The 11694-nt window shown below is 49.3% G+C and overlaps 1 protein-coding gene across 1 annotated transcript in view; it reads right to left on the bottom strand.

The window, feature by feature from the left end:
• LOC109905055 (rho guanine nucleotide exchange factor 7-like) overlaps positions 1 to 10559 on the bottom strand; it is a 38014-nt gene extending 27455 nt beyond the window's left edge. The window contains exons 1-12 of the mRNA XM_031800131.1: positions 10361 to 10559; positions 10147 to 10232; positions 6410 to 6504; positions 6109 to 6204; positions 5738 to 5860; positions 4730 to 4868; positions 4499 to 4558; positions 4115 to 4261; positions 3431 to 3517; positions 2876 to 2954; positions 1243 to 1376; positions 519 to 740 (exon numbers count right to left, since the gene is read on the bottom strand). Coding sequence (XP_031655991.1) covers positions 519 to 740; positions 1243 to 1376; positions 2876 to 2954; positions 3431 to 3517; positions 4115 to 4261; positions 4499 to 4558; positions 4730 to 4868; positions 5738 to 5860; positions 6109 to 6204; positions 6410 to 6504; positions 10147 to 10232; positions 10361 to 10559 — 1467 coding nt within the window. The remainder of the gene's footprint in view (positions 1 to 518; positions 741 to 1242; positions 1377 to 2875; positions 2955 to 3430; positions 3518 to 4114; positions 4262 to 4498; positions 4559 to 4729; positions 4869 to 5737; positions 5861 to 6108; positions 6205 to 6409; positions 6505 to 10146; positions 10233 to 10360) is intronic.
• Between the last annotated feature and the right edge of the window lie 1135 nt (positions 10560 to 11694).

The raw sequence follows: 11694 nt of genomic DNA on the forward strand, positions 1-11694 counted from the left end.
CTCTGGATTGTATTTTCAGATTATCACAGCATGTCAACTCTGAGTTTGTCCTGATGGGTGATCTGAATCAGGACTGGATACCATCTAGCTCTGATCAACTTAAAATTCGGTGCAATACCTACAATCTCACTCAGATTGTCAACCGTGTAAATAGGTTGAATATAAAATATTCTCTGAAATCCTCTTTGATTGATTTGATCTTAACCAATACTCCTCATCGTTTTAATGCTTCTGGTATTTTTTGCAAATAACATATGTGATCACTGTGCTATTGCCTGTGTGAGAGATGGTAATATTCCTAAGAAATCTCCACGAAAAGAAAAGAAACTGGAAGCGGTTTGATATTCAAGGATTTCTACATGATGTATCTAACATTGAATGAAATAGAATGGAATTAATCCCTGATGTTGAACTAGCCTTTTCTTACTTCCACAACGCATTCCCCATCACACACACATCCTCCTTGCCCATCACACACACATCCTCCTTGCCCATCACACACACACACTCTCCCCTACCTCTTTGTAGCAGAGTGCTGCAGAGGGCTTGAGGGGGGGTGCAGGACGCAGGCAGCTGAGGCTCCAGGGTTTGGGGATGTTGGGGGGCTCCAGAGGCCCCCACATCATGGTGCTGTGTGGAGCCCCGTGTGATGAGGGGTGGGGCAGGGTGTGGTAGGCTGGGGCCACAGTTATCGCACGGCTCTCTGCATGACGGGATGGAGTCAAAGGGTGGGAGGGCAACTGATGGAGGAGAGGAGAGGAGAGGAGAGGAGAGGAGAGGAGAGGAGAGGAGAGGAGAGGAGAGGAGAGGAGAGGAGAGGAGAGGAGAGGAGAGGAGAGGAGAGGAGAGGAGAGGAGAGGAGAGGAGAGGAGAGGAGAGGAGAGGAGAGGAGAGGAGAGGAGAGGAGAGGAGAGGAGAGGAGAGGAGAGGAGAGGAGAGGAGAGGAGAGGAGAGGAGAGGAAGAGGAGAGGAGAGGAGAGGAAAAGGAAATGGAGAGGAAAAGGAAGGAGAGGAAAAGGAAGGAGAGGAAAAGGAGAGGAAAAGGAAATGGAGAGGAAAAGGAAATGGAGAGGAAAAGGAAAAGGAAATGGAGAGGAAAAGGAAATGGAGAGGAAAAGGAAATGGAGAGGAAAATGAGAGGAGAGAGAAGTTTTATGAAATTCAAATGTATTTCCCAGAGCTTGGAGATACACATATGACCAATTCACCCGAAGTGTGCATGCTTGTGTGTGTGTTACTGACCGTGTGGCAGGGGACCGTGAGGGGTTTGTGGCTGGGGGTGGTGGCTTGTCTGGTCTGACGGGTCAGATGGTCCACCCAGTCCTGCAGGTCCTGCTGACTGTTACACACCACCTGAAGACACTCAAATAGACGGCCTGGAAACAAACACACATTATACACATTATACACACATTATACACATTATACACACATTATACACATTATACACACATTACACACATTATACACATTATACACACATTACACACATTATACACATTATACACACATTACACACACATTATACACATTATACACACATGACACACATTATACACATTATACACACATTACACACATTATACACATTATACACACATTACACACACATTATACACATTATACACACATGACACACATTATACACATTATACACACATTATACACACATTATACACATTATACACTCACACATTATACACATTATACACACATTATACACACATTATACACACATTATACACACATTATACACATTATACACTCACACATTATACACACAAATTATACACAAAACACACATTATACACACAACATATAGCCTCCAACACTCTACTCAGCAAATTGGATGCAGTCTATCACAGTGCCATCCGTTTTGTCACCAAAGCCCCATATACCACCCACCACTGCGACCTGTATGCTCTCGTTGGCTGGCCCTCGCTACATATTCGTCACCAAACCCACTGGCTCCAGGTCATCTATAAGTCTTTGCTAGGTAAAGCCCTGCCTTATCTCAGCTCACTGGTCACCATAGCAGCACCCACCCGTAGCACGCGCTCCAGCCGGTATATTTCACTGGTCACCATAGCAGCACCCACCCGTAGCACGCGCTCCAGCCGGTATATTTCACTGCTCTCCCCCAAAGCCAACACCTCCTTTCCTTCCAGTTCTATGCTGCCAATTTTTTTTTTTATCACTGAAGTTGGAGACTCATATCTCCCTCTATAACATTTAGCATCAGCTGTCAGAGCAGCTTACCGATCACTGCACCTGTACACAGACCATCTGTAAATAGCCCATCCAACTACCTCATCCCCATATTTGATTTAGTTTTTCTGCTCTTTTGCACACCAGTATTTCAACTTGCACATCTATCACTCCAGTGTTTAATTCCGATATTGTAATTACTTAGCCACCATGGCCTATTTATTGCCTTACCTCTCTTATCCTACCTCATTTGTACATGCTGTATATATATATTTCTACTGTATTATTGATTGTATGTTTGTTTATTCCATGTGTAACTCTGTGTTGTTGTTTGTGTCGAACTGCTTTGCTTTATCTTGGCCAGGTCGCAGTTGTAAATGAGAACTTGTTCTCAACTGGCCTACCTGGTTAAATAAAGGTGAAATAAAAATAACACACACATTATACACACAACACACATTATACACACAACACACACACACAGTATACACAAAACACACATTATACACACATCACACACACACAGTATACACACATCACACATTATACACACATCACACACACACAGTATACACACATCACACATTATACACACATCACACACACAGTATACACACATCACACATTATACACACATCACACATCACACACATCACAGTCGTCTTACCAGAAAGCTGAAAGGAGTTTTTGTGGGTCTCACTGTCCTCTAGCGGGGTCACAGTCATACCAGACAGTGGCAGCTTCCCCTGTAGACAAGAAGCCATCATCACCATCTGACTACACACTCAACATGGTGGTCCATCAACACCATCTGACTCAACATGGTGGTCCATCAACACCATCTGACTAAACATGGTGGTCCATCAACACCATCTGACTCAACATGGTGGTCCATCAACACCATCTGACTAAACATGGTGGTCCATCAACACCATCTGACTAAACATGGTGGTCCATCAACACCATCTGACTAAACATGGTGGTCCATCAACACCATCTGACTAAACATGGTGGTCCATCAACACCATCTGACTCCACACTAAACGTGTTGGTCCATCAAAACTGGGTCTTAGTTACTAAGGAACGCTGTAGCAAAAATGTGTGTTTCTTATTGGACAAGTTCATGTAGTCCCTTCCGTGTTTCAGTCCAATTTCTTCCATTTGGTGCCAAATGAACATGACCCTGGTAGTAGACTAGGGGGTTAGCGGTCAGGGGTCATACCTGGAATATAAAGCCACTCATTCTTGGAGTGGCAGACAGCATGAGGAGGACATGAGGGAAGAGCATGAGGTAACGCTCACACTTCTCCTAGAGAGAGAGAAAGAGAAAGAGAGAGGTAAAGAGGAGATAAAGGTAAGAGAAGAGTGAGAGAGAGAGAGGGGTAAGAGAAGAGAGAGTGAGAGGTAAGACATGAGAGAGAGAGGTAAGAGGAGATAGAGGTAAGAGAAGAGAGAGAGAGGTAAGAGAAGAGCGAGAGGTAAGAGAAGAGAGAGAGAGAGAGAGGTAAGAGAAGAGAGAGAGAGAGAGAGAGAGAGAGAGAGAGAGAGAGGTAAGAGAAGAGCGAGAGGTAAGAGAATAGAGAGAGAGAGAGAGAGGTAAGAGAAGAGAGAAAGAGAGAGGTAAGAGAAGAGAGAGAGAGAGAGAGAGAGAGAGAGAGCTAAGAGAAGAGAGAGAGAGGTAAGAGAGAGAGAGGTAAGAGAAGAGAGAGAGAGGTAAAGAGAAGAGAGAGAGAGGTAAGATAAGAGAGAGAGAGAGAGAGAGGTAAGAGAAGAGAGAGAGAGGTAAGAGAGAGAGAGGTAAGAGAGAAAGAGAGAGAAGCCACTGTTAATAGTGTTTTCCTCATCAGTAAATCATCAGTTATTATTATAATGTTACTGTGAGGTTGTTGTTAGGTTTTCCTCTGACCTCTGCTCCTGGGCTGTTAACCAGAGCCTGACTCATGTAGAGAACAGAGCCCAGTGTTCTGATGTCCTCTCCCTCCCACAGCCTGATGGACTCAGTCACTATCTGCAGCTCCAGCTCCTTCCGCTTCCTCACCTCCTGGCACTGGGCCTGTCGCCACGGAAACACCATCAGCACCACACCATGGGTTGCCATGGGAACAGCATCAGCACCATGACCACAGAAACAATGTAACAATGTGCATACATAGATACATAATGACTGTGTGTGTACAAGTGATACATACTGATATCATTACAGTATAATATGTTGACTCATGACTCGCACGTCACTGCTAATGAGGTAACCATGGAAACAAGAGGCCATGTTGGAGTGGGTGTGACTCACCGAGAGGCTGTTGAATGTTGTCATACACTTCTGGATGTCTGGCCGGTCGGGGTGACTCTCCTACAGTAATACACACATACACACACACACACACACCACTATTAGTGAATGACGGCGTCCTCTTACACAGAAGACAACAGTTCTACAGCTACACACACACACACACACACACACACACACACACACACACACATCATCAGTGATTGAGGTCATTCTATTACACACACACACCTCCATGTGTCTCTCCAGTTCCTTCGTTAGTGTGGGGTATGTGTCCAGCCTCATGAAGGGTTTACTGAGACCTGTGGTCAGAGTCAGGATACCTGGACTACTGGCTCCTTTCCCCTCCATAAACTCCCCCAGCTCCTCACTGGAGAGAGAGGGAGAGAGGGGGCAGGAGAGAGAGAGGAGGAGAGGAGAGAGAGAGGAGGGAGAGGAGGGAGAGGAAGGAGAGAGGGGGGCAGGAGAGAGAGAGGGGGAGAGGAGAGAGAGAGGAGGGAGAGGAGGGGGGCAGGAGAGAGAGAGGGGGAGAGAGAGGAGGGAGAGGAGGGAGAGAGGGGGGGCAGGAGAGAGAGAGGGGGAGAGGAGAGAGAGAGGAGGGAGAGGAGGGAGATAGGGGGGGCAGGAGAGAGAGGGGGGAGAGTAGAGAGAGAGGGGGGAGAGGAGAGAGAAAGTGGGGAGAGGAGAGAGAGAGGAGGGAGAGGAGGGAGAGAGGGGGGAGAGTAGAGAGAGAGGGGGGAGAGGAGAGAGAAAGTGGGGAGAGGAGAGAGAGAGGGGGGAGAGGAGAGAGAGGGGGCAGGAGAGAGAGAGGGAGGGCAGGAGAGAGAGAGGGGGCAGGAGAGAGAGAGGGAGGGCAGGAGAGAGAGAGGGAGGGCAGGAGAGAGAGAGAGAGAGGGGGGGGCAGGAGAGAGAGAGGGAGGGCAGGAGAGAGAGAGGGGGGAGAGGAGAGAGAGGGGGCAGGAGAGAGAGAAGGAGGGCAGGAGAGAAAGAGGGGGCAGGAGAGAGAGAGGGAGGGCAGGAGAGAGAGAGAGAGAGAGAGGGGGGGGGGGGGGCAGGAGAGAGAGAGGGTAGGGAGAGGGGGGATAATTGAATTGACAGGTCTAATTATAGACCTAGTAATTGACCTAGTTATAGTTACCTAATTATAGACCTAATTATACACTAGTTGCTTGTGTAACAATACATCCTTGTTGTATAGTAGGGATGCTATGACATCAGGTTCATGCTGCATGGGGTTACCTGTGCTGGGTGAGCACGTTGACTGCAGAGGGGTGGTTGGAGCAGTAACTCACATAGAGAGCCTTCATCTGGGGCATGAGATTCAGGAAGAAGCTCCCTACCTTCTGCTGGCTCTCTGGAAGTCTGCACATGGGAAAACACACAGAAGATGTGTGTCTCTGTAGCACAACGATGACAAGCTGACTGAATTAAGGACCACTGTAGTACCACAACCAACCACTAGATATCCCTATATCCTTTATTTACCTCAAAGGGAAACTGCCTTGACATATCCCAAGTAGCAGCAGGACAGATCTGATTGGATTAGACCAGCAGTGACAGGTTCTTTCTCTGATCCCTGTGATGCTGATTGGTGGAAAGGTAGGACTTACTTGGTGCACTCCTCCAGTGATTGGATGAGCATCTGCTGGAAGGTGCTGATCTCCTCCAGGTTCCCCAGGATCAGATACACATCTGTACTGCTCAGTCTGGAGAGAGAGGAGAGGGGAGGGGTAGAGGAGGATGAGAGGGGGAAAGGAGAGGGGGAGAGAGCAGGAGTTTTGGAATGAGGCCAGTAGATCCAATCCAACCAGCAGCCATATGTCGTCATCACTCACAGACACAGACAGACAGACAGACAGACAGACAGACAGACAAAGTTTGGTTGAATACAGCACTACTAGTGGACCTTACTTCTCTGTGCTCTGGAGAGATCGCAGGTAGTTAGTCAGAAGGCTCTGGAGGTCCTTGGAATATTCTGTCTCTGTTTCTAGAATGTTCTGCAGCACCTGGGGGGAGAAAGAGAGAGAAAGAGAGAGAGAGACAAAGACAGACAGACAGACAGACAGACAGACAGACAGACAGACAGACAGACAGACAGACAGACAGACAGACAGAGAAAGAGAGAAAGAGAGAAAGAGAGAAAGAGAGAGAAAGAGACAGAGGGAGAGAGTGTGTCTTTGTAACTCTGAACACTTTCACTCCCTCTGACTCCTAACCCCTCACCCTTGTCCTCCCATTGGCCCAGGGCCTCTAAACAGTCTCTCTGACAGGGAGATACTCCAGGACTAGACAAGTCAGAGAGTTACTTCTGGACTAGACAGGTCAGAGAGTTACTCCAGGACTAGACAGGTCAGGGAGTTACTCCTGGACTAGACAGGTCAGGGAGTTATTTCCAGGACTAAGGTCAGACAGTTACTACTGGACTAGACAGGTCAGGGAGTTACTCCTGGACTAGACAGGTCAGGGAGTTACTCCAGGACTAAGGTCAGAGAGTTACTACTGGACTAGACAGGTCAGGGAGTTACTCCAGGACTAAGGTCAGAGAGTTACTCCTGGACTAGACAGGTCAGGGAGTTACTCCAGGACTAGACAGGTCAGGGAGTTACGCCTGGACTAGACAGGTTTTTCTCCTCTCTGAGTTATAGCTTTGAATGGGAGTGGAGTGAAGAAGGACAGAGGGGGTGTGGGGATAAAGCCATAAGAAATAGAGAGGTGTAGTGTACAGAGGAGAAATAGAGAGGTGTAGTGTACAGAGGAGAAATAGAGAGGTGTAGTGTACAGAGGATGAATAGAGAGGTGTAGTGTACAGAGGAGAAATAGAGAGGTGTAGTGTACAGAGGAGAAATAGAGAGGTGTAGTGTACAGAGGAGAAATAGAGAGGTGTAGTGTACAGAGGAGAAATAGAGAGGTGTGTTGTACAGAGGAGAAATAGAGAGGTGTAGTGTACAGAGGAGAAATAGAGAGGTGTGTTGTACAGAGGATGAATAGAGAGGTGTAGTGTACAGAGGAGAAATAGAGAGGTGTGTTGTACAGAGGATAAATAGAGAGGTGTAGTGTACAGAGGAGAAATAGAGAGGTGTAGTGTACAGAGGATAAATAGAGAGGTGTAGTGTACAGAGGAGAAATAGAGAGGTGTAGTGTACAGAGGATGAATAGAGAGGTGTAGTGTAGAGACTCCCTCTCTCTCTCGTATAGTACTGTAATTTCCGGACTATAAGCCGCTACTTTATTCCCAGGCGTTGAACCTCGCGGTTTATACAATGACGCGGCTAATTTATGGATTTTTCCCTCTTTCACAAGATTCATGCCGCCCAAAAAACTGAGCACCGTCACATAATGTGACGTAAATCGAGCGCGCTCAAACTTCCCATCATTCTGATTACGGTAGTCATTTTGTCACCCTCATCATGGCAAAGACACGGAGAAATGCATATGATGCAGCTTTCAAGTTGAAGGCGATCGGTCTGGCTGTTGGAAAAGGAAATAGAGCTGCTGCACGGGAGCTTGGCCTTAATGAGTCGATGATAAGACGTTGGAAACAGCAGCGGGAGGAACTGACTCAGTGCAAAAAGACAACAAAAGCTTTCAGAGGGAAGAAAAGCAGATGGTCCGAACTGGAAAATGAGCTTGAAGACTGGGCCAACACACAGAGAGCAGACGGCCGAGGTGTTTCAACTGTGCAGATCCGACTGAAAGCCAAAACAATCGCCACCGCAATGAGGTTTGAGGATTTTAGAGGTGGACCATCGTGGTGTCTATGATTTATGAGACGTAAGGGCCTGTCCATCAGGATACGGACGAGTCTGTGTCAGCAGCTCCCTCCTGACTACGAGGAAAAAGTTTCAAACTCCCCAAATTCACTGATGCGAAGATAGCGGAGCATTCAATCGGCCCGCACGACATCATAAATATGGATGAGGTTCCTCTGATGTTTGACCTGCCTCTCACTCGGACTGTCAACGGGAAAGGTGAATCATCCGTCACGCTGAAAACAACTGGGCATGGAAAAACGCACTTCACCCGTGTTCTGAGCTGCACGGCATCGGGAGAAAAACGCACTTCACCTGTGTTCTGAGCTGCACGGCATCGGGAGAAAAACGCACTTCCTGTGTTCTGAGCTGCACGGCATCGTGAGAAAAACGCACTTCCTGTGTTCTGAGCTGCACGGCATCGGGAGAAAAACGCACTTCACCCGTGTTCTGAGCTGCACGGCATCGGGAGAAAAACGCACTTCACCCGTGTTCTGAGCTGCACGGCATCGGGAGAAAAACGCACTTCACCTGTGTTCTGAGCTGCACGGCATCGGGAGAAAAACGCACTTCACCTGTGTTCTGAGCTGCACGGCATCGGGAGAAAAACGCACTTCACCCGTGTTCTGAGCTGCACGGCATCGGGAGAAAAACGCACTTCACCCGTGTTCTGAGCTGCACGGCATCGGGAGAAAAACGCACTTCACCCGTGTTCTGAGCTGCACGGCATCGGGAAAAAAACGCACTTCACCTGTGTTCTGAGCTGCACGGCATCGGGAGAAAAACGCACTTCACCTGTGTTCTGAGCTGCACGGCATCGGGAGAAAAACGCACTTCACCTGTGTTCTGAGCTGCACGGCATCGGGAGAAAAGATTCCCGAGAGGAATTGTTATGAAAGTCAACAAGAAAGGATGGATGACGGAAGGCCTAATGCATGAATGGCATACGGAGTGTTACGGCAAGCGACCGGGAGGATTCTTTCACAAGAACAAGGCATTGGTCGTGTTGGACAGCATGAGGGCCCACATAACACATTCTGTGAAAGAAGCCATCAAGAGGACAAACTCAATTCCAGCTGTGATTCCTGGGGGCACAACAACGTTTTTGCAGCCACTCGACATCAGTGTAAATCGTGCATTTAAGGTGGCGCTCCGTGTTCAGTGGGAGGCTTGGAAGACAAGTGGGGAGAAATCCTTCACTAAAACGGACCGCATGCGAAGAGCAACTTATGGTCAAGTCTGCCAGTGGGTCCTGACAGCGTGGAGCATTGTCAAAAAATCCACTATCATCAACGGGTTTCCAAAGGCTGGACTGCTGCGTGTTGAAGAGGGCAGCATGAGCTCAGCGGGGAATTTGCCTCCAGATGAAAGTGACGAGAAAACGATCCAACATCGGATAAAGCAATTCTGAGGCTGTTCAACTCCGACACCGAAGGAGATGACTTCAGTGGTTTCAGTGCACAGGAGGAAGATAGTGACCAATGACTTTCTTGGTAGGCTACTGTTTACTGCTATTTTTTACATTTTTGTTACAAGCCATGTTTCGTTTAAAAGCCTATTTATTTTTGTTCCAAGCCGTGTTTCGTTTAAAGGCTGTGTAAAGTTCATTAGTTTCAATGTACCGGTAGGCACCTGCGGCTTATAGACATGTGCGGCTTATTTATGTACAAAATACTTATTTTTCTTTTTATTCAGTGGGTGCGGCTTATATTCAGGGGCTTAATAGTCCAGAAATTACGGTATGTATTTCCATGTTCCTCCATCTCCATAACCCAGAGCATGGACAGACATTAAAATGTCAGGGAAACACACACATACAGAGAACTAGGTGGAGCTACAGCATTAAGAGTAATGTCCATTGAGCCAGAAGGAAAGAGAGACATGATGACCAGGTCATACCAGGTTGTAGTAGGTCTTGCTGATGGCTGTAGTGTCAAAGCCTTTTGGAGGACTCAGGGTCCCAGATTTGGGAGACACTTGTTTGTCTGAGAGGGAGATGGGGAGAAAGAGAGAGAGAGAGAGAAAGGGAGAAATGAGTTATCCCTCCACATCAGACCTTTTCTTTCTGATACTATGTGAGGTCCAGTTGCAGGAATACAGAGGGGACACCTACCACAGCCTTTAATCTCACGGACATAGTTGCTAGGGAACCAGCCAGTCTTGCCGTTGAGGTTCCCCTCCCACCAGCCGCCCTCCTCCTGGCGTGTCACGTTGATGACATCACTCTTGTTGAAGGACAGCTCGTCCTCATTGGTCTGCTCAAAGTTGAAGCGAGCCTTGACCAATAGCTGCGTCCGGCTGCCCTCAGACATGTCCTATAGGGGAGGTAGGGAGGGGAGGAGAGGGGTAGAGAGGGGAGGAGGAGGAGGTAGGGAGGAGAGGAGAGGGGTAGAGAGGGGAGGAGGGGAGAGGGGTAGAGAGGGGCGGAGGAGATAGAGAGGGAGGAGGAGGTAGAGAGGGGAGGAGGAGGTAGAGAGGGGAGGGGTAGAGAGGGGAGGAGAGGGGTAGAGAGGGGAGGAGGAGGAGGTAGAGAGGGGAGGAGAGGGGTAGAGAGGGGAGGAGAGGGGTAGAGAGGGGAGGAGGAGGTAGAGAGGGGAGGAGAGGGGTAGAGAGGGGAGGAGAGGGGTAGAAGGGGAGGAGGAGGAGGTAGAGAGGGGAGGAAGGGGGTAAGAGGGGAGGGGAGGAGGGGAGAGGGGTAGAGAGGGGTGGAGGACGTAGAGAGGGGAGGAGAGGGGTAGAGAGGGGAGGAGGAGGTAGGGAGGGGAGGAGAGGGGTAGAGAGGGGAGGAGGAGGTAGAGAGGGGAGGAGGAGTAGAGAGGGAGGAGGGAGAGGGTAGAGAGGGGAGGAGAGGGGAGGAGGAGAGAGGGTAGAGAGGGGCGGAGGAGGAATAGAGAGGGGAGGAGGAGGTAGAGAGGGGAGGAGGAGGTAGAGAGGGAGGAGGAGGTAGAGAGGGGAGGAGAGGGGAGAGGGTAGAGAGGGAGGAGAGGGGAGGAGGTAGAGAGGGAGGAGGAGGTAGAGAGGGGAGGAGGAGAAAGGGTAGAGAGGGGAGGAGGAGGTAGAGAGGTGAGGAGGAGGGGAGGATGAGGTAGAGAGGGGTGGAAAAGGGAGAAGGAGATAGAGAGGGGAGGAGGAGGTAGAAGAGGGGAGGAGGAGAGAGGGGAGGCGAGGGAGGAGGAGGAGGTAGAAAGGGGAGGAGGGGAGAGGGGTGGAGGACGTAGAGAGGGGAGGAGAGGGGTAGAGAGGGGAGGAGGAGGAGGTAGGGAGGGGAGGGGAGGGGTAGGGGGGTAGAGAGGGGAGGAGGAGGAGGTAGAGAGGGGAAGAGGAGGGTAGAGAGGGGAGTAGGGGAGAGGGTAGAGAGGGGAGGAGGATGTAGAGAGGGGAGGAGGAGAGAGGGGAGGCGAGGGAGGAGGAGGAGGTAGAGAGGGGAGGAGGGGTATAGAGGGGAGG

The sequence above is a fragment of the Oncorhynchus kisutch genome, linkage group LG2, assembly GCF_002021735.2.
Source record: "Oncorhynchus kisutch isolate 150728-3 linkage group LG2, Okis_V2, whole genome shotgun sequence".
NCBI classification, from domain to species: domain Eukaryota; kingdom Metazoa; phylum Chordata; class Actinopteri; order Salmoniformes; family Salmonidae; genus Oncorhynchus; species Oncorhynchus kisutch.